Below are 23,321 nucleotides of genomic sequence, written 5' to 3'. Positions count from 1 at the left end.
TCACAGCACGCTAGGCCTCTCTGTCCATCACCAACTCCCGGAGTTCACTCAAACTCATGTCCATCGAGTCGGTGATGCCATCCAGCCATCTCGTCCTCTGTTGTCCCCTTCTCCTCCTGCCCCCAATCCCTCCCAGCATCAGAGTCTTTTCCAATGAGTCAACTCTTCACATGAGGTGGCCAGAGTATTAGAGTTTCAGCTTCAGCATCAGTCCTTCCAAAGAACACCCAGGACTGATCTCCTTTAGAATAGACTGGTTGGATCTCCTTGCAGTCCAAGGGACTCTCAAGAGTCTTCTCCAGCACCACAGTTCAAAAGCATCAATTCTTTGGTGCTCAGCTTTCTTCACAGTCCAACTCTCACATCCATACATGACCACTGGAAAAGCCATAGCCTTGACTAGATGGACCTTTGTTGGCAAAGTAATGTCTCTGCTTTTTAATATGCTATCTAGGTTAGATTATTCAGTTATATCTTTTGATTATGTTTTAGTAGCCTATATATTTTTAAAAGAATTTATCTAAAGGTATTGGTGATTTTTTTCTTTTTGTGTCTCTGGTTTGTTATGTCTTTTTCTTTCATAATATTACTGTTTAATTGCACTAGAGGTTTATCCAATTTTTCAGTGTTTTCAAAAAGCCAGTTTTTACCTTTGATCTTTCCTGTTGTTATTGTTTTCTGTTTCATTGATTTCTGTGAACTTTTATATAATCTCTTTTCTTCTAGTTCCCCTGACTTTATTTGCAGTCCTTTTTCTAAATTCTTAAGTTTGATACTATGCTCATTACTTTTCAAATCATATTTTTCTTTTTCTAATCTAAGTATTTAAGGCTGTAATTTCCTTCAAGTTCTACTTTCATTATATCTTACAAGTTTTGACATGTAATGTTTTCATTGTTTTATCCTAAATATTTAAAATTTTCTGGTGTGACTTTTTAGATGGATAAATTATAAGATTATTTTAAATTCTCAAATAGTTGAGAACTTATTTTATACTTTTATTATTATATTTGATCTCTATTGTGTTGTAGATAATATGTTTGTATGATACCCATTCTTTGAAGTTCTTTAAGAATTGCTTTGTAACCTAAAACCTGAATTATTGTGTAAATGTTCAGTGTGCACATAAGAATATAGGTATACTAATACTGGATGCAGACTTTTATAAATGTCTGTTAATTCAGTGTTGTTTAAATCATCTATATCTAATTTTCCCTATAGTTTAGGGAATGTTAATTTTATAACACATTTGAGACTACCTTATTAGGTGCAATCCCAGGGATTCTCCAGGCAAGAACACTGGAGTGGGTTGCCATTTCCTCTCCAATGCGTGCAAGTGAAAAGTGAAAGTGAAGTTGCTCAGTTTTGTCCGACTCTTAGCGACCCCATGGACTGCAGCCTACCAGGCTCCTCCATCCATGGGATTTTCCAGGCAAGAGTACTGGAGTGGGGTGCCATTGCCTTCTCTGAGCAGCAGCAGCATACAGGTTTAAATTGGTGTATTTTCCTGGTACATTAAATCTGTCATTATGTTTGACTAGCTCTACCACTAATAGGATTTTTATTCTTAATCATCTGGTTTTTTGGAATGACTATGGCAGCATTAACTTTCTCTTGATTAGTTGCTTGCCTCATACATCTTTTTTCTGTCCTTTTAAATCTTCTAGATCCTTATGCTTTAGATGTGTCTTACAAACAAAGTATAGCTTATTTCGTTTTCAAACTATCAGTTTTTTCCACAAATTTGGCAATTTATAATTATTGATGTGTTTCTGTTCATTGTGATTATTGACATATCACACTTTCCTGCTGTTTGTTTGTATTCATTTTGTTTTTATTTTGTATATAGTTTTTAAAATTTTATTTAATTTTTAATTGAAGTATAATTGCTTTACAGAATTTTGTTGTTTTTTCAAACCTCTGATTTTGTATATAATTTATTCATAGCTCTGCTCTGTTCTGAGTCTAATGATTCTATAGCTGCAAGTCTTAGGAATCAGAGCGCTTCAGGGTTTGCTAGGTGGGGTATGCCTTCCTCTGGAAAGAGTTTGCTCTGGCTTCAGCTTGTTACTAAACTACAATGCATTCAAGGCCTGCATTAGCTTTTCTTGGGAATTTTGGTTCAGAACAGGAGCCTGAGAATCATCTTCTCCTTCTCTTGCTACTCCAAAGATATGTTATCCCCTCAACCTTTTTGGAGTAAGACTTCATTCACATTGCAGCCCTATTTCTTCCTACTGTCTGTGAATCCAGGCTGGCTTCCTATCACTCTTGACTCTTCTTTTTCTGACCCTAGTTCCATGTTTCTCTAGTTGCATATCCTGTGAATTTCTGCTCTGACTCCAAGCCTGTGAAGCCAGGCTCTGACTGCCCATATCTTCTCCTGACCATCAGAGGCTAGTAGCTCTCACTTGTTTGTTTGCTTTTGGTGGTAGTTACAGGTATCATTTGGGATTTCTCCTACTGATTGAGACCAGGAGTGCCTTAAAGAATGTGTGTATGTGGAACTGGGGAAGACGGGCCAGGGTTACACAGAGTCCTAGTGACCCATAACACTGGAAGTAGAAATCTTTGCTGCGGATTTTTTTCTTAATAAATTTAGGATAGCATTTCCCATAGAGTGTTCTATGAACACTCACTTTTTACAATGTTAATAAATATTAAACAGATAAAGTGCTTTATAGTTGAATGATTTCAGTTTTTTGATTAAAACAAATATTAAAATAGTTGTCTTTTGTTCAGTTCTACTCAGAGCCTTTGGTACATTAACAGGCGTCATGAACATCTAACAGTAGTATATAAATGCTGAAATTCATAGTATACAGTGTCTCTCAATCCCAACCTTTCTTAAGAGTATTTTTGAGACTAATGTGCTAATGAACATACTAGGGAAACTGACTTAGAATGACTATTCTGTTGAGAAATGTCAGCAGATGGAAAAATACTCTGATTTCTTACTTCGGGAATCTTATCCTTTGTTCTTAGAACACTGGGAAATAAAAAACCTTTATATTTAGCTTTGTGCAAATCTGCATACCATGGGACCAGGAGTATTGGAAATTATTCTGAGGAATTAACCTTTTATAGTCAGCTTAGCAAATAAAATTGGCTTCCTTGTTTTTTACTAAGAGTAGAAACAGAAATATCATCTTGGGAGAAATGAAGTCACTTACAATTCAGACTGTTCATAAGGTTGCCTGGTTTACTCTCTGAATAGACACAGATAGTAGTCCAAAGCTTAAGTGGAAAAATGGAAAGTACTTTAATACCTTTCACTAATGGTTTGAGAATGTGGCTCAGGAGACTGGATCTTGAAGGATAGCTTAGTAGCATCTTTGATTTTCCCAGAAAAATGCTATGTGTATAGGTAATGATGCTGAACTAGTCACTTAGCTGGTGAATTAATGTTTTTTGCTTTCTTTTTTTTCCTTCCAGATGTTTTCTGTAAAGTGGAAATGCCCTCCCAGTACTGCCTAGCCTTGCTAGAACTAAATGGAATCGGCTTTAGTACTGCAGAATGTGACAGTCAGAAACACATAATGCAAGCCAAACTGGATGCAATTGAGATGCAGGCCTATCAACTAGCTGGCCATAGTTTTTCCTTCACCAGTTCAGATGACATTGCTGAGGTTGTATAATGGGAATAGAGAATTTAGAAAGTCATTTTCAGAGCAAAAAAATGGTTTGTGTGTATATATTTCATAAATGTGTTTACCTAAACACCAAAGATCAGTAAAATAAAACGATTGGTTAACCAGAATACTTTGGAGATGTCCAATATCTCCTTTGTATGTTTTTATTTTATGAATAGGTAGGTAGTGAAGAAGTATCCTAGAATGTGTGTTTCATGAGGAGATTTGCCTGGTACAGAAGCACTCAGTAAATATTTGTTGTGCAGATGAGATCTGTAATAGTAGTTGTATAATGGCGTAGATGTTTCTCCATGAAGTTAGTCATTTCATGAACTCTTACAGCTGCCTCACTGCAAAATTAGAACTATAATATTTTTATCGCCTTATGTAAATTTTTACATAGTTTGCCCTTTTCTCCCCCAATAGTTTGTATTATGTTCTTTCCCCATACTCCGCAAAGGATGGTTGAATTGTTTTACAATAGTTACTGATAGATGGGTGCTTATACTTAATAGCTTTGAAGTTTTGTTGTTTTCTAGGTGTGATTCACTTTTATAGCATGTTGGTAAATATTTTAGAGACTCTTCTATCTATTCCTTAACTCCTTGACTTTGGGCCACTTTATCAACCCTTTACATCTCAGTAAAATACTTCATAGTAGAAATACCTCATGGAGTTGTGAGAAACAAAAAATAAGTGTAAACTACTTAGAACAATACCTGTCTAAAAGTAAATATTCATTAACTATATAAAGGGCATAAAATGACTCCCCCTTTAAGCCACAGAGTTACGTGTTTTTTTAAAAATGAGAAACTAGCTAATCTTGTTCAGTTGCTAAGTCATGTCTGACTCTGTGACTTCATGAACTGCAGCACACCAGGCTTCTTTGTCTTCCATTATCTCCTAGAGTTTGCTCAAATTTGTGTCCATTGGGTTGCTATCTAACATATCTTAATGAAAGTATATAAATGAATGAGTTGAGAGAGTCAATAGTGTTGTGAATTGCCTCAGTTGGAACCCCTCTAGTATGAACTAGTGAGTTTTAGGCATCCATGTTGTAGGAACTTCCTCTGCCCTAGAGCCTAGATCTCTGTTCCTTATAAGCCTTCTTTCTTTAGTGGGTGCTTACTGGCCACTTTCTAGCTTTTGTTATTGCTGCATTGGACCCTCTCCTGGCTTTTTGTTTAGCGTTTCTCAGGATGTAGCTTTGTGGTGGTGGAATTAGATGGCTTTTTGGATCCCTTCCTACTTCAGTATTATCTGATTTTTTTGATCACACAATAGCCACAAAGGCTCCCATGTCTATCATCTATGGGGCTTAACAAGCAGCCACATTGCTTACCATGTCAAGAAGTATTTGGGTGAGCTTGAATCCTCGGAGCAACTGAAGTCTCATTGCTGATAGTCTATTTGTTAGTTGTTCAGCACAAAATATATGTTCTTGTGTTCTTGACTGTTAAGAGCCTGGTGTTAGAATTAACCTGATACTGACTAAATTAGGGTATGGACAGTCTACCTAAGATTTTTATTGCCATTACTTATTAAATGTGTTAATTCCAAATTGTCCAAACTTCTTTCAACTCATGTTGAACTATAGAGTGTCTTTTCTTGAATACTTTAAAAAATGTTTTCTGAATATAATACTTGTGATTTGATTCTTGACTAAAGGGGCATAAATTTCTTGCAGGTTTTATTTTTGGAACTAAAGTTGCCACCAAATGGAGAGGGTAAAAACCAAGGCATCAAGAAAACTTTGGGTTCTACCAGAAGAGGAAATGACAATGGACGGAAGCTGAGGCTGGCAAAACAGTTCAGCACTAGTAAGGTGCTCTTTGGGGCAGTCATAGGGCAGAATCTGAACTACTGTTAGCATTTGGTGCCTTGAAAGAATGCTGATGCAATCAAAGTCCAACATAGTCCACCATTTGAATTTATCTAGACAGAAACAAATCGATTTCTGGTTTAGCTGCCCACAAACACTGTGGAGACATTCCAGCATGGAAAATCTGGATTATAATATGACTTAACAGTATGTCCTTCCTATCCTTAAAAGAGTATATGAAAGTTTGTAAATTCAGACCTATATAGACATTATTTAATTACTGATATACACTACTCTTAGACGGACATGCCCTACTCTCAGACTGCAGAATATAGTTTTTATAGTCAAATGAACATGAACAAAGGTATGGAAGAATTTAAAAAATAAAGTTAATAGAAATTTTGTTTCTTTAATTTCAGAGCAAAATAATAAGTTTTCCATGAATTTATTTTGAGAATCTAATCTGTTAATTTCAAAGTAAAAGTGAATCACAACTCATGGAAACTGTATGCATGGGGCAAAAGAGAGAAAAGGCTTAATTTTACACTTTTACTGAATGAATTATCAATGGAAAACAAGGATTGAAAGTACAGCCACGTGGAGAGACCAGTCCAAGTTGCCACCCTATATAGTTTCCTCCCTCAACCTTGCATATCTCATGGGGTCTTAGTTCCCTAGAAACCAGGGATTGAACCTGTGACCCCTGCATTGGAAGTGTGGAGTCTTAACTACTGAACTGCTACAGAAGTCACATTCTGTAGAATTTTGACTGTAATATTATTAACTATGACTTGCCTCCCCTGGGGAAGTTTCCACAGCCTCATTCTGTAGCAAAACTTATTTGATTACATTACCCTTTTATCTCACAAGTTTTTATCCTTGATGGTTCATTGAAATTCTGTAGCATAGAAAATTCAAAGTTTTAAAAATAGATTTCCTTGATACAAAATCCATGAAAGTATTATGGCAAAAAGGATAAAAAAAGCAACTGGGAAACTTATAATCACATGAGCAATGGAGAAGGAAAATGTAAAGAAAAGAGATGAGGTAAACACTTGGGAAGGGGGTGGGAAGCAGCTACTTTGCAAAGATCTAAATTGATTTTACTCAACATTAACATATTTACATTTAATAATCTATAGTTATTGTGGATTTATCATTATAGTGATTTCTAAAAAAAAGTAATTTTATAATAATTGAGTTAGATACAGGAGTTACCAAATTTAATTTTGAGACTGTAATTTTTGCTTAAAAGAGATTCTAGTGTGCTATGGAATTTGGACAAGGGTCTGATCTTACTTTATTATAATTTTTTTGGCAGGATGTTTTAAATAAATTAAGGGCATTACATCCTTTACCAGGCTTGATCTTAGAGTGGAGAAGAATCACTAATGCTATTACCAAAGTGGTCTTTCCCCTGCAGCGGGAAAAACGTCTGAATCCTTTTCTTGGAATGGAAAGAATCTATCCTGTATCACAGTCACACACTGCTACAGGTAATGAGAAATCTTAAATGTGGATAATATCCAGGTTTGCGAAGAATATTCATGTGTAATATTTGCTTATGATGACCAAGGAATTCAAGTGTTTGTCATTGGATTCGGTGAAGTTTTATAAACATTTATGAAAGACATGTGAGTACTAAGTTGCTTTAGTCATGTCCGACTCCTTGTGATTCTACAGCCTGCGGCCTGCCAGGCTCCTCTGTCCATTGGATTTTCCAGGCAAGAATGCTGGAGTGGGTTGCCATTTCCTCCTCCAGGGGCTCTTCCCAACCCAGGGTTTGCACCCATGTCTTAACATCTCCTGCATTGGCAGGTGGGTCCTTTACCACTTGTGCCACCTAGGAAGCCCAGTGCTGCATCCAAAGCATGGATGGATATTACCTAGATAAAGAGATGAAATTTAGTCTAAAGATATAGTTCCTTCTTTCAAGTACTCTATAGAATAACTTGGGTGTCCGAGATTGGATGAGAGTATACCCAGGAATTAAGTCTATTTGAATTAATGATCTTTTGACTTTGGTCCCAGCCTTCTCCTAAATCACCTCAGAGTCTCTCCAGGTTGCATCTAAGTAGGGCTGTGTGGCATCTGTATAATGAGTGTCTTATTTTACTCAATCAAGAGAAGAAAGTGGTAGAGTCCGTTGTGTGTCTCTCTTGGATAAGTATGCATGTAATCTCATGAAGGAAAAAGCATTCTTTTTCTAGGTAGTGTACAACTCTACATATTTGCCAAAATGCAATGTGCAGTAGAAGAAAGGGCAGCACTATCTTCTTCGTAGAGGAGGCATTTAGTTTGGTGGTATGGAATGTGGGCTTTGATACCACATTTTCACAAAGTTTGAATTTTGGTCAAGGTACTTAACCTCTCAGGTGCCTAAGTTTCCTCATGTATGTAACAAAATAATGAGAGTCCTACCTCACTGGGTGATCCTGAGGATTAAATAGGCCAATATATGTAAAGTGTTTAGAATAGTGCAGGGTACATTATTGCTGTTATTGAGACTGAGGGCACCATTAGGAGCTGCTTTTCTCTGCTTGTTTAGTCTCTGTTCTAAACAATTTCTCTTTCTCTTCTTCCCTATTTAGCTAACTTCTTGGTGCTTCTGCCTGTTTCTTGCCCTGTTTTAAATTTCATTTTGAAACATATGCTAATGCTGTTAACTTACGTAAAATAAATCCTTTTTTGCCGGGAGCCAGTGTGAGGAATCCAGCCCATGGCAAAGGTCATGAGGAAGGAAGCCCAACAAAACGCAAAGGCGTGATCTGGCTTCAGGAGTTCCCCCTGGGTTTTCCTGAACATCTACCCCCCAAAACCAGAGTCTGCCTGCCTTATTGTAATGTGCTTTCCACTCTTCTGACATTCTCTGGAAAAAGTTAACTCAGGGCTTCAGTTAACAGTCTCCTGCACATGAAAAGAATGTTTCAGCTCAAACCCCTTTGAATTCCTCTCTAACTTGTCTAACAGTTGGGGACTTTTACAACTTGTGAATTGTTTACAGCCCCCCAACCGCGAGAGGCACAAATCTTAAAGCATCTTAAAGATACAGAGCCTTTTCTAAAAAGCTAAAAATTATACTGGTGATGGGTTTCACTGTTGAGTCAATGACTGCTGCCAGGCCTCCATATTCTTTATCTTTTAGACACCTGAAGGATATTAATCAATGTAATTGGGATATAGAAATAGGAATATAGTAGTTTTGATGTTAGCAACACTAGACTTTTGAGTTAATTACTTTTCCCTTTGTTATAAATCACTGTAATTCTTTCATTGTTATAAATTGTTATGTCTTTGATATGTAAGAATGTAACTTTATTTAGTTTTCTGAGAGTGGCACCAGACTTTGGGAAGAACAACACAAATAAGTCTTCTGGTTGACAAACCCTTATCAAAAAAGGGCCATAAAACGTTAATTGGCCTTTGGCCAGAAGATAATGTAAATCACCTAAGACTTGTGTATACAACTAGATATGCAGAGAGAAAGCCTGGTCTCGATAAGAGTCAGGGCTGCTGATGCTGCATAATTTTATATTATCCATTGATCTCTATGTACAAAAAAAGGTATAAAAGGCCTTTCTGAACAATAGAGGATGGGTCAGTCATTGGAAAGACTGGTTTCCCCCGTGTCCTCTTTACTCTAATTTCTGGCTGAATTCCCATCTGGAGCGGGGAGGCTCGCCATGTCTACTTACTTGCCCTGGCTTCTAAGATCTGTGAGAGAGGGAGCCCAAGGTGGGGCACCCTCTGATATTTGAACAAGCGCCGGTGGCCCAATGTAGATGGTGCGAACTTCTTGTCCTGAAGTTTTATTGGCTTTCCCCGTAAACCAAGTTATTCAGCCTCTTTTCTCCACTAAATTTTCCACTATACTATTCTTAATTTCTTTTATATTTCTAAATAAATAAGTTTTCCTCACCTACACCGTCTCCCCTTCAAATTCCCTGGATCCTCTGGGGCAGGACCCCGGCACTTTTTGGTAAAGAAACAAAGTCAACCTAGAGTTTTCAAAGCAAATTTATTTGTTGCTTATAAAGCAGAAAATGATCAATTCCTTGTTGTTTTTCTGATTGGTTTTCATTATACTATGCCTGCACTTACTGTAGAAGCAGAAGCTTATGTTAGTACAGTAAAGTCTGTCATTATAGAATTCATCTCTGTGAAACTGTTCATGTTTTGTAATTTATTTTTGCCATTTTATTTGTCCATCAGTGCTACCTCATTAATTCAAAGACTAGACCTGAATATTAAGTATTATCATAGAAAAGAAGACAGTGTACTTAAAAAGAATATTATATTATCATAGAAAAGAAGGCAGAAAGAGACTTGGATTCTTTTCTGTACTACTTGTTAGCTTTGTAAAATTGATTAGGCCATTTAATGCTAATAAGTATGTTAATATCTACCATTAATTGAGCACTAATTTTTGCTAAAATTAAATAACAAGGGCATAATATTAAGAGTTTATTCAGTAAAACTGTATCTGAGATACTTAAGTATCTGATTCATCAAAAGAAGATGGAATTATATACAGAAGCTGATAAGAGATCCTGTTACAATGAAGAGTATCATAAAACAGAATTTTTATCTCACTATATGTGTATTATAAAAACTGTGGTAACAATTACCCAAACTTTTTGAACAACACTTGTGTTTTTGGAAAATTCATCCAATAAGTAGATAAATAAAATGTAAAATATTTAGGGGAAAATAAAGCTACAAGCATTAAATCAAATTGGTTTCTGTTTCCTAGAAAATTTATTGGCTACCTGATTCTGGTTTCTAGCCATGTCAGTGCTATCTACCATTGATTCTTATGATAAGTGATGAGGAGGAGGAGGAGGAAAACTGGCCAGGTGGTATCTAGAAAATAATGCTGTACTCACCATCCTTCACTGCTGTTCTGTCTCCTGCAGTGGCTGACTCCTGTGGCCCCAGTTGTCCCTGTTCAGGACTCAGTTGCTCTTCTGCTTCAAATCTTTCTGTGTCTTGTGCATTCCTGGCTTTTAAAGTCTTTGACAGTCATTTCTCCTAAGATCCATTTGTTTTGCCTTTTACTCATTAGTTAACTGCTAGTGTTTTATGGTGCTAACTTCTGATACTTGTTTTAGTGTGGAAATAGTATGATTTATCATATTACTTCTTATCATGGGATTGTTTCTGTAGAAGTTAATATAAAACACTGTATTATAGCTGATTCATATATTTACTTACAGCGAGATTGTTCTTTAGTTTAAAAATAATAGAGCATGCATTTTAGGATAATTCAGAAATAGTATTTATGTTAAAATAAATGTCAGATTTCCCCTCCTCCCTTACCCCTCTAATTTTATGTCTTCATTCTGCTTAATTTTAGGACGAATAACCTTTATAGAGCCAAATATTCAGAATGTACCAAGAGATTTTGAGATAAAAATGCCAACAGCAGTAGAGGAAAGCCCACCTTCCCAAGCTCTAGGCAAAGGCCTACTTCCTATGGGCAGGTAGACGCTTATTTGTCTTCATTTGTGTTAATATACTTTTGGGAATATGAATGGCTCAAATGTCTTTATTTGTTTTAATATACTTTTGGGAATATGAATGGCTCAAAAACAGCCTATTGGGTAAAATAATGAAATTAGTTTAATTTTCCATTCTAGGCATACACTATTTCGAGCACTACCCATTTCAAATCCTGAGTCTGTCTATGAAGAAACTAGATGGCAGTGAAAAGCTGAAATCCTGGGTCCCTAATTATATCAACCAGCACTGTATGCTTCTTTGTTAGATATTAAAGGGACAAGTTTAGCAATGTCTGAAATATCTCCCTTCCTGACATCTCCATATGCTCACAAAAGGAAGAAAAAGCACAATGAGATTTATTGAGTTGAGTGAAGCAGTTTGTGGGAAAGGTTATTACAGAAAAATAGCTTATATCCTGTTCAATTGAATGTTTGCTGAACAAGGTCTAGTATCTTTATTAAGCTTTAAAGTGGATTTCAAATAAGGCTTTTACATTTCTTAGATGGAAATAATGACTTACTGAAAAGCTCAGACCCTTTTCATATGTTTGAGTCTACCTCATGTCCGACTGATGGATGTTTTTTGCACCAACAGAGGAGGAAAAAAGAAGGGCTGTGGTATGAACACCGAGCGCCAGACAAAGATGGAAGAGAGAGCCTCAGACAGAGGAATGCCCTTCTCAGTTAGCATGCGACATGCCTTTGTGCCTTTCACAGGTCAGGTGACTGATGATGGTTTTGAGCTTGTTATTGCTGTGGGAATGGTTTTCAAAGCACTGACAAAGCGAATTATGAATAAGACTCAGAAGAATGCATTGTTTCCTCCTCCTTTCCTCTCTTTGGTGGAGCCTATTTTTCCCTTTTGTATTGCTGGATTTGTAACAGTCACTCATAATTGTCTTCATGATCTGCTCTGTGGGAAACTTCTGGGACGTTTGCTCAGCATCCTGCTGAAATGTTATCCTCTGTCTTTGTCAACCTTTTTGTAGAATCCAGTGCGTTTTGTTAGTCCTCATCTTTGACTTCCCTACAGCATTTATCATTCTGTCGACCCTCTGTTTGCTCAGTGTTTCTCCTCCCTTGACTTCTAACGGCACTCTTTTTTGGTCTCTCTTTAACTTGTTTTGCTCTTTTGCTTCTTCTGCGGTTCTCCCCACTGCTGCTTCCTGTTGCGTGGGATAGCCCCCGAGGCTATCTCACTTCTGTCTGACCTCTCCTCAGCACTCATCATCAAAACCTTTTAAAGTCATGATCTAACTCCCAAAGCATCAGCCCTATTAGTACACATATTTGCTCTTTTATCTTTTGCCATCTGGCAGGTCTGGGTGAGTGCAGTTAACCAGCTGAATTTATTTAGTTCTGTCAGAAGTTTATATTCTAAGGGTAAAATCACGTCTATGATAGTGTTATTGCCATTTGACAGTTTTCAGTTTTGCTTTTTAAGTATGAATTACCAGCATTTTACCATTGTAACTGTTTTAAAGTATTCAGTTATGTGGTATTAAGTACATTCATGTTGTGGTGCAACCATTACCACCATTCATCTCCAGAACTTTTCGTTTCCCCCGACTGGAACTCTGTACCCATCAAATATAACTCTGCTCCCTAACTCCCACAGCCCATGGCAACCACCGTTCTATCTAGAATTTGACCATTTTCTATACTTCATATAAGTGATGTCATATAATATTTGTACTTTTGTGCCAGGCTTATTTCAGTTAGCATGTCTTCAAGGTTTATTCATGTTATAGCATTTGTGTCAGATTTTTCTTTTATAAGGCTGAATAATATTTCATAGTATGTATTCTTATTTAAGTAATAAGATTGTGTTTAACACAACAGTATTTTATATTGCTTTTGTTTAAAATTTAAAAATTAAGGTAATTTAAATGTATATGGATTTAACCTGAAAATCTCTGCCAGTTGATTTAGTTAACTATCTAGAGTAAGTGTTGATGTATGGTTGGGTTTAAGTCTATTGTCTTGTCGTTTGTATTTTTTTCTATCTGTTCTTTATTCTTTTTTAAAAACTATAAATGACTTTTTATTATTGTTTTATTTCTTTTAAATTCTGTATCTTAGATACTTTGGAGTTTACAATATGTATCACACACAGACTAGCTTCAAATAATTTTATACCACTTCATCCATAATTTACATTATGGATGTTTTTTCCATGTCCCTTTTCTTGTAATAGGTTTAGCTCCTATGACTATTATAAACTTGCTGTGTAGTTATTTGGGGGGGGCACAGTTAACCATTTACTTCCCAGTAACAATATATGAATGTTTCTTTCTCTGCAGCCTTGCCACAGAATGTGCTGTCCAACTTCTGGATTTTTGCAATATAAGTAGAAAAAAATTGTTTCTTATTATAGATTTAATTTGCATTTCTTTTTTGTCAGTGCAATTAAGCATTCTTTAATATGTTTAAGGTTCTTTTGTTTTTATTTCTGTGAACTGCTCATTTATATTTTGTTCTTGATTGCACCTCTTTTTTGTAATATAGCAATGAGTCCTTTGTGGTATTGGTTGCAAATATTTTTCTAATTTTTCTTTAACCTGGCTTTTCTTTATTTTGTTTTTTGCCATGATAAATGTCTAGTCTATAAATAAATAATTTGAATTCCCTTAATAACTCTTCTGAACATACAGACCACCTGACTTGTTTTTTGTTGAACGACTTTGCTGCTCCCTTCAGATGTGCATACATTAGGAACCAGTTTCTTTATTCACTCATTCATTCATTCAGTTAACATCCATTTGTTCTGACCTGTTAGGTACCAGGAGCTGTGTGTTTCTATAGAATGCAAAGGAAGATTAAGTATCCTGTCCCTAATGGCTAAGTGTTATGTGGGGGAGGCATGAAAGAACCTCTCTGACATTTATATTATGTCAGTGTTATAGGAACACTGAGGTAAGCACTACCACAGTGGTCGAGGGGCAGAGGTCAAAGGTGGCTTTATATATATTACATACCTTTGAAAGCTAAGCAGAAAAAAATTTTTACGTGTTACAGAACTGAACTGAGTCAAATTAAGAGCAAGATTTTGGCTTTTGGATGCATGATCTTAAGGTTCTTTGTTGGAATTGAATTTCTGTCATCCTGCTCAATACTAAAAATCTTGGTTTTGTCTTTGTGCCAACTTTTCTAAAATCATTTGTTTCAGGTGGTTTAATATTAGCTGCTGATTATTCTCAGCTTGAGCTGAGGATCTTGGCTCATTTATCCCACGATCATCGTCTCATTCAAGTGCTGAACACTGGAACTGATGTTTTCAGGAGTATTGCAGCTGAATGGAAGATGATTGAGCCAGAGTCTGTTGGGGATAATCTGAGGCAGCAAGCAAAACAGGTAATCTTGACTGAACATACTTAACATAAATGGAGAAAATTTTTACTGAGGCAAAAAGTTTTTAAACTGCCTTAATCATTTGCATTTGAGAAATATTTCTCCCTGTTTGGATTTTTCATGACATTCATCTGAGCCTGTCTCATGATATTCATATATTCCTTTGTAGAGTCAATGTAAAGAATCCAATAGACTTAGTCTGAAGCTACTTAGTATTGGGAAGGCCATATGCATTAGTGATATTTTGGTGGTGGTGACGGTAGATTGTGTGTGTGTGTGTGTATATTTCAAATCTCTAGCCTGTAAGCGCACGTATATTTGTCCCTCTGTATTCACACACTTTGAGCCATGGTGCTTTTTATAGAAAGGTGCTCTCTGAATGTTTTTTGAAGAATATATATTGCTGAACTGTGGATTATAGTCAATAACTATTAGCTTTTTAGTATATTGAGACCATTAGTGGTTGGCCGATCTGCTTTTGAAATTTCATACTGCCCTTGGACCATTCAAGTAAGCCTATAGTAGTTCCTGTTCCTGTTTGACTGGCGGGCACAGGGAAATGAAAGACCACATTCACACTATTTCCTAGCCTGAATTAACACCATACTTCCTTACCACGTGACCTGTGGGAACTCTGGTGGTTTTCCCTACTTTTTTCAATTTCAGTCTGAATTTGTCAATAAGGAGTTCATGATCTAAGCTCTAGTCAGCTCTGGGTCTTGTTTTTGCTGACTGTATAGAGCTTCTCCATCTTTGGCTGCAAAGAATATAATTAATCTGATTTCGTTACTGACCATCTGGTGATGTCCATGTGTAGAGTCTTGTCTTGTGTTGTTGGAAGAGGGTATTTGCTATGACCAGTGAGTTCTCTTTGCAAACCTCTATTAGCCTTTGACCTGCTTCATTCTGTACTCCAAGGCCAAATTTGCCCATTACTTCAGATGTTTCTTGACTTCCTACTTTTGCATTCCAGTCCCCTATAATGAAAAGGACATCTCTTTTGGGTGTTAGTTCTAGAAGGTCTTGTAGATCTTCATAGAACTGTTCAACTTCAGCTTCTTCAGCATAACTGGTTGGGGCATAGACTTGGATTACTGTGATATCTGAATGATTTACCTTGGAAACAAACAGATCATTCTGCTGTTTTTGAGATTGCATCCAAGTATTGCATTTCGGACTCTTTTGTTGACTATGATGGGTAGTCCATTTCTTCTAAGAGATTCTTGTCCACAGTAGTAGATACAATGATCATCTGAGTTAAATTCACCCATTCAAGTCCATTTTAGTTCACTGATTCCTAAAATGTCGATGTTCACTCTTTCCATCTCCTGTTTGATCATTTCCAATTTACCTTGATTTGTGAACCTAACATTCCAGATTCCTATGCAGTATTGCTCTTTACATCATCGGACTTTACTTCCATCACCAGTCACATCCACAACTGGATGTTGTTTTTGTTTTGGCTCCATCACTTCATTCTTTCTGGAGTTATGCTATTAATAGTAGTTTGCTTAACGTAGCTGTCAGTGGTAGAGCCAGGATAAATTCAGAATACCAGAACTTAGACATTCTGACTCCATTATCTAAACATGCATACACTGATGCTAAATGGCTGCCTCTATTTAGTAAGTTCTTGTATGATTTAATAGTATTTATCCTATATCATTTTTTTTTCTCTAATCACCAGGCACTCAACCATCTAATCCAGATCTCAGCATTGCCAAGGTTATCATCTAAGTGATATCTGAGTTAGAAAGTGTAAAAAGACTAAAAAGAAAACAGGAGGGAATAAAACCATTCTAAATGTGATGTTTAAAGAAAAAGTATTCTGAAATTTTGATAATCCTTTTTTTTGCAATTTTTCTTTTTAAATTTTATTTACCAATATTTATACAGAACTTGCTTTGTGTCAGATGGTATCCTAAACATATGTGTATAATAACTCATCTAATTTTAACACCCTGGAGGAGGGCATGGCAACTCACTCCAGTATTTTTGCCTGGAGAATCCCATGGAGAGGGACCTGGTGGGCTATGTCTATAGATCGCAGAGTTGGACACAACTGAAGCTCCTTAGCACAATCCTAACAATCTCCTGATGTAGGTGTTACTATTGTCAACTAAAAACAGATGCACAACTTGGAGAGTTGTGAGTTAAGTTTTATTTGGGGCAAAATGAGGACTGCCACCCAGGAGGCGGCACCTCAGAGAGCTCTGAGAGACTGCTCCAAATAGGTAGTGGGAGGAATGTCAATATGTAAGTTTTCAGTGAAGGTGGAGTCCAATACCATTAAGCACTCATTTTACACAAAAGGTTTTCTGCTAGTTACTGGGGTATGTCACCGTGAAGGGATTTAGTGCTTTTCTAGATATGGGGAGATGCAAAGATTGAGATCATAAAGTTCAGTTCAGTTCAGTCATTCAGTCATGTCCGACTCTTTGCAACCCCATGAATCGCAGCACCCCAGGCCTCCCTGTCCATCACCAGCTCCTGGAGTTCACTCAAACTCATGTCCATCGAGTCAGTGATGCCATCCAGCCATCTCATCCTCTGTCGTTCCCTTCTCCTCCTGTCCCCAATCCCTCCCAGCATCAGAGTCTTTTCCAGTGAGTCAACTCTTTGCATGAAGTGGCTAAAGTGTTGGAATTTCAGCTTTAGCATCAGTCCTTCCAAAGAAATCCCAGGGCTGATCTCCTTCAGAATGGACTGGTTGGACCTCCTTGCAGTCCAAGGGACTCTCAAGAGTCTTCTCCAACATCTTCTCCAAGTTCAAAAGCATCAATTCTTAAAATCTGTTCCTAAAAACATCTAACTGTCTAAAGAACTATCCCACCAGATTTGCTGGAGCACAGAATGCCTCACTCTGCCTTGAACTCTCTCAAGGGATGTTGACAGCTGTAGCAACACAGGCTTTAATTTCCATAGAGGCAGGTGGCAAACACCCTTGTTCAGTTGTTGGCAATGCACTTGGCAAGTACCAATTTGTAGTTGACACTATCCTCATTCTCTACTTGAAGAAATGGAGATACGAGGTAGCTTGTGCAAGGCCTCTTTTAAACAGTGGAACTAGGATTTGAACTGAGGCAATACTTATTATTAAATTAGTTTGTTTTTTGACCTATTTAGACCATTTTCCTACACTACTCTCAAAATTTTCTGAAGAGTTTGTGTTTAACCCAAATGAATTCTGCAATTGTGGGATTTCAGGTGGCTGTGAGATGAAGAAGATATTTATTTCCAAAGACATCCTCCCTATTATGAACCCTAATAACCTATTCTTTCTGCTTTTTTAGTCCTATTCAAAGGTAAGGAGAGCAATGTTTATAACGCTTCTCTTTTCTGACTTCTAGGCATTTCCTTAAGCAGCAGTTTTTTTTTTTTTTTTTTTGAGGTAATGAATATGATTTTATTTAGAAAGCTGGTTGACCTAGAAGATGGCAGACTAATGTCTCAAAATAACCAGCTTGGTTGGGGTCTGGATCCCAGGTTCTTTTATAGAACAGAGAAGGGGAGGAATTGAAGTAAAGACCATTATCTTGCAAATATCCCCAGGAATGGCCAGCCTCAAGGAGGGAATGTATTAATATCTTCAAGCAGAGCAACAAGGTTCCCTGAGGCAGGCCTTTAGGGAGGGGATGTATTAATTTCTTCAGGCAGAGGGACAGGTCCCTGGCAGGTTATTATGTATGATTATAATAACAAAAGTAATGAAAAACAAAGGGTAAAGTCAAATAAACAGATCCATCATGGAATCAGAATTGGCTCTTCTCTCCAACAGTACATGTCTTTGTCCCCACTGTACTGGTGTCAGAAAAAGCCTTGAGGGAAGCCAATAGTAGTAGTAGTAGTGTTAGTTGACTCCATGGGACTGTAGCCCACTAGGCTCCTCTGTCCATGAAATTCTCCAGGCAAGAATACCAAAGTGGGTTGCCATTCCCTTCTCCATAAGCAGCAGTTAATGAAGTATTATGAGGATTTGGAAGCTGCCTTGAAGACTTCTGGAAAAATGATAGCCAAAAATAAATCTTCCCTTTTAAATCACTAACATTGTTTTTTTAACACACAAAGACACACACACACACTCATACTCACTCATATTCTGCCCCTTCTTTTCTTCTTCCCCACCTCAAAATGTATTGCTAAAAGGCAGAAGAGGCATTCACTGGATATCAGCTTCTATGGATCTAACTCATCAAAGCAAATCTAGTCCTTCCTTTGACTTACTATGAAAAATTTACCAAATTTCTATCCTAATGAACTTCTTAGGTTTGCATTTTATGTGGTTTTGAACTATAATTTATGTACTGAGTGTGATGAGTTCCTTTCAGATTTGCTATGGAATCATTTATGGAATGGGAGCTAAGTCTTTGGGAGAGCAGATGGGTATTAAAGAAAATGATGCTGCTTGCTACATTGACTCCTTCAAATCCAGATACACGGGTAAGGAAGTACTCAGTGTTAATTATCTTCTAGACTCTATTCTTCTCAACTCTGTTTCCATATTATATTTTTTAAAACTTATAGAATTTTCTATTGACAAGTTTTCATCAAGCATTATTAATTAAACATCAGTAACTTTACTTATCATTATTTACAAAGATGTAAGTTTTTCATAAAAGTAGGGACAAAAATGGAATAGCAAAATGCAGTTGATATATATACTACTGTGTCACTGTGGAAATCTTAAAAATCTAGGAATTGTCGTATGCTTCAAGATCTTCCCTGTAGCTCAGACAGTAAAGAATCTCCCTGCAGTGCAGGAGACCTGGGTTCGAGCCCTGGGTTGGGAACATCCTCTGGAGGAAGGAATGGCAATCCACTCCAGTATTCTTGCCTGGAGAATCCCATGGACAGAGGAACCTGGCAGGCCACAATCCATGGGGTTGCAAAGAGTCGGACACGACTGAGTGACTAACACTACTACTGCTACTACTACTGCTACTACTGAAACAGTAAACCATTGATTAAAATACCATAAACTAAGACAGAGATTGCCGGGAGAAATATCAATCACCTCAGATATGCAGATGACACCACCCTTATGGCAGAAAGTGAAGAGGAGCTAAAAGCCTCTTGATGAAAGTGAAAGAGGAGAGTGAAAAAGTTGGCTTAAAGCTCAACATTCAGAAAATGAAGATCATGGCATCCGGTCCTATCACTTCATGGGAAATAGATGGGGAAACAGTAGAAACAGTGTCAGACTTTATTTTTTGGGGTTCCAAAATCACTGCAGATGGTGACTGCAGCCATGAAATTAAAAGACGCTTACTCCTTGGAAGAAAAGTTATGACCAACTTAGATAGCATATTCAAAAGCAGAGACATTACTTTGCTGACTAAGGTCCATCTAGTCAAGGCTATGGTTTTTCCTGTGGTCATGTATGGATGTGAGAGTTGGACTGTGAAGAAGGCTAAGTGCCGAAGAATTGATGCTTTTGAACTGTGGTGTTGGAGACGACTCTTGAGAGTCCCTTGGACTGCAAGGAGATCCAACCAGTCCATTCTGAAGGAGATCAACCCTGGGATTTCTTTGGAAGGAATGATGCTAAAACTGAAGCTCCAGCACTTTGGCCACCTCATGTGAAGAGCTGACTCATTGGAAAAGACTCTGATGCTGGGAGGGATTGGGGGCAGGAGGAGAAGGGGACGACCGAGGATGAGATGGCTGGATGGCATCATGGACTCGATGGACGTGAGTCTGAGTGAACTCTGGGAGATGGTGATGGACAGGGAGGCCTGGTGATGGACAGGGAGGCTGTGATTCATGGGGTCACAAAGAGTCGGACACGACTGAGCGACTGAACTGGAGACAGAACAACTGCTTTTATAGAGCAGTTTGAATATCATTTTAAATTCTCTCTTCTTTTAGCAGTATATTGAGGTAATTTGTATACAGTAAAATTCACCTCTGAATTTTGAGTTCTATGAATTTTGATAGATGCTCACAGTCATAGAATCTATGCTACAACTAAGATACAGAGTCATTCCCCCGTCATCTCAAAAAGCTCTTTTATGTCCCTTTGTAATCAACTCTGTCCCCAGTCCCCAAAAAGAAGCCTTATTCACTTGACATTATCTTGTACATAGAAAATCATGTGAATTCTACAAAAGCAACTACTAGAACAAATAACTAAGTTTAGCACAGGAAGTCAGTTATTTTTATATACTATCAATAAACAGTGAATGAAGTAAAAATAAAACCATTTATAATAACATCAGAAACATGAAATACTTAGGATAAAATAATAGAGTATGTGCAAGACTTTATTGAGAACTCAAAAGTAATCCTTTGGGGTTTGAGAGAAATTGAAGAATACTTAAGTAAATGTGAGGTTTACCATGTTGCTTTACTAGAAGGCACCATATTGTTATGATGACAGTTCTGTAAATTTTTGTATAGATTCAGTGCATTCCCAGTCAAATATCATTAGACTGTGTCGAATTTGACAAGCTGATTCTAAACTTACATGGAAATTCAGAGGGTCTGGAATAACTAGAATAATTTTGGCAGGGAGAGGTACAGTGTTGAGTACTTAACTCTCCTTGGTTTCAAAATTTATTTTAAACTACAGTAATCAAGAATTGGCTTAAGGGTAGTTTTAGGGAACAATGAAACACAAGAGTATCCAGAAATATGTCTATATGTACACGGTGAATTGATTTTCAGCAGAGTTGCTGTGGTAATTCAATGGAGGAAAGATGGTCTTGTCAAACAAGTGCTAGAACAGCTGGATACCAGTATGGAAAAAAGATGAACTTCTACTTTTATCTCATATTATATTCAAAAATTAACTTGATAGGACAGGGAGAGGAGCTTTGTGGACATTGAGGTAGACACCAGTTTCTTAGGTAATGATAATACTGAATTAACAATAAAACATAAATACTGATAAAAGGTACCATTAAGAAAATGCAAGGCAGGTGATGGACTGAGAGGAAATATTTTCAGTTCATATTATCTAACAAAGGACTGGTGTCAGAATATATAAAGAAATCTGACAACTAAGAAGGTAAATAATGCATAAAATAAAGTTTGAAAGATTTGAACATACACTTCACAAAAAAAAAATATTTGAACAACTACATCAAGTGTTATCATCATTAGTCTTCAGGGAAAAACAAATTAAAACCACAAAGAGATACTATTACAGAAACATTAGAATGCTAACATTTTTAAAAATTGTGTCTCTTTTACATTGCTGACTGGTTGTAAAATGGTACAATCACTTTGGAAAACAGTAAGGCTCTTTCATTTGAAGTTAAACATACCTTTAACTGTATGATTCTGCAGTTCTACTATTGGATATTTTCTCAAGAAAAATGAAAACATATGTCCTAGGAAAGACTTGTATGTGAATGTTATAGAAGTTTTATTTATAACAGCCAAAGACTGGAAATGTTAAACAACAAAAATCCAAGTGAATAAATTAAAATTTCCTCAGTTTTATTGAGCTGTAATTGATACACAGCACTTTATAAATTTAATGTGTACAGCATGATCATTTGATTTAAATACATCCTGAAATGATTACCGCATAGATTTAGTGAGCAACTGTCTTTTCATATTGATATGACATTAAAGAAATAGAAGAAAAGATTTTCTCCTTGTGGTAACAATCTCAGTGTTTGCTCTCTTAACAGTTTTCATATATAACATTCTGCAGTATTAATTAGCTTTATTGTGTTGTACATTTCATTCCTAGTATTTATTTATAACTGGAAGTTTCCATCTTTTGACCAACTTCACCTGTTCCTTCTCCTACTTCCCACCTCTTATAGCCATAAATCTAAATCTCTTTTTCTATGAGTTGGTTTTTGAAATGTAATTGACCTACAAACTATGTTAGTTCCTGGTATACAGCAGTGATTTGATAGTTCTACACATTTTGAATGGTCACCATGATAATTCTAGTTGCCCATCTATCACCATGCAAAGATATTAAATAGGTATTGACTGTATTCAATAACTATTTAATTACTGAATTATGTAATTCAATAACATTTCATACTTGTATCTTGTAACTGAACGTTTGTGCCTCTTACTCTTCTACACCCATTTCTCTCCTCCCCATTCTCCCCGCAACCCTGTCCCGGGCAACAACCTGTTTGTTCTCTGTATCTATTACTCCATTTCTCTTTAACAACTGAGTAAATTTAAAGATCAAATTGGTTTTATTCCATGATTCATGAACTGAGCAACATCCCATCTAGCAATAGAAAGGAACTTCACTGAGTTGTAAAAAAGTTTTTTAACGGTAGAAATGGAGTGGGCAGATGAAGGAAATTATTGGCAAAGAATGTAATATTGTTTCAGGCAAGGTCACCCTCCTAAGGGCCTATTGGACAGATAACTTCACTAAAGCTGACCATGTAATTCCAGATTGAATGGTTAAAGATTTTACTTCTGGGGGTATTGAGATTGCAGTCAGGTTAGGTATTAAGTCTTGGTTTGATGACATAGGGTTTAGCCTAAGTGACTTCATTTTGAGCCTACTGTCTCCATTTTAACAGGAACAAATTATCTGTCAGCAGGATTATGGATAAACAAATTTTGGTATGTCTCTGTAGTGGAATGCTACTAAGCAAGAGAAGGCAGACTTAAGTGAGAGCATACAGTGAAATTCAATTTTTATGAAATTTAAGAACATGAAAAAGATAAGGTGTATTAAAGTAGGTCCATGAGTGTTTGAGGCTGATAATGGGGAGCTGGCTGTGAAGTTGGTTAAAATGTTTTGTATCTTGTAGTGGTTTTTACAAAGGTATATACATTTATTAAAGTGCTTATTGTATATACCTCAGCATTGATTGCTTTTTAAAGTAGTTCTTGCAGTCTGAATATTTGAAGACCTCCTGCAGGAGTCAGGTAAAAGAATTCGTAGAGGTGCAGTCTTTTAAATCTCATCCTTTTCTTTGCTCTTTCAGCTGTATCACAGTAATTCTTCTAGAGAAGAAGATGAGAACCTGATTGCTTTCTGAAATTGCTATGCTAGTGGTCAGATATCACCAACAGCTTCAC

At 36.8% G+C, this 23,321-nt stretch overlaps 1 protein-coding gene across 8 annotated transcripts in view; it reads left to right on the top strand.

Moving 5' to 3' along the window:
* The window catches only part of POLQ (DNA polymerase theta), a 102,833-nt gene that overhangs the window by 67,125 nt on the left and 12,387 nt on the right, over positions 1 to 23,321 (top strand). For 3 of the 8 annotated variants that reach the window (XM_042231980.2, XM_015092468.4, XM_042231983.1), the window contains 7 exons: positions 3,436 to 3,629; positions 5,320 to 5,457; positions 6,776 to 6,950; positions 10,811 to 10,937; positions 11,551 to 11,672; positions 14,125 to 14,309; positions 18,635 to 18,746. In XM_042231980.2, the coding sequence (XP_042087914.1) occupies positions 3,436 to 3,629; positions 5,320 to 5,457; positions 6,776 to 6,950; positions 10,811 to 10,937; positions 11,551 to 11,672; positions 14,125 to 14,309; positions 18,635 to 18,746 (1,053 nt within the window). Of the gene's footprint in view, positions 1 to 3,435; positions 3,630 to 5,319; positions 5,458 to 6,775; positions 6,951 to 10,810; positions 10,938 to 11,550; positions 11,673 to 13,734; positions 13,872 to 14,124; positions 14,310 to 18,634; positions 18,747 to 23,321 lie in introns of those variants that run through there. The other 5 variants (XR_006056162.2, XM_042231985.2, XM_042231994.2 and 2 more) reach the window with 5 other exon arrangements.

The sequence above is a fragment of the Ovis aries genome, chromosome 1 (genome assembly GCF_016772045.2).
Source record: "Ovis aries strain OAR_USU_Benz2616 breed Rambouillet chromosome 1, ARS-UI_Ramb_v3.0, whole genome shotgun sequence".
In the NCBI taxonomy this organism is placed as follows: Eukaryota; Metazoa; Chordata; class Mammalia; order Artiodactyla; family Bovidae; genus Ovis; species Ovis aries.
This window is presented reverse-complemented; position numbering and strand designations above follow the sequence as displayed.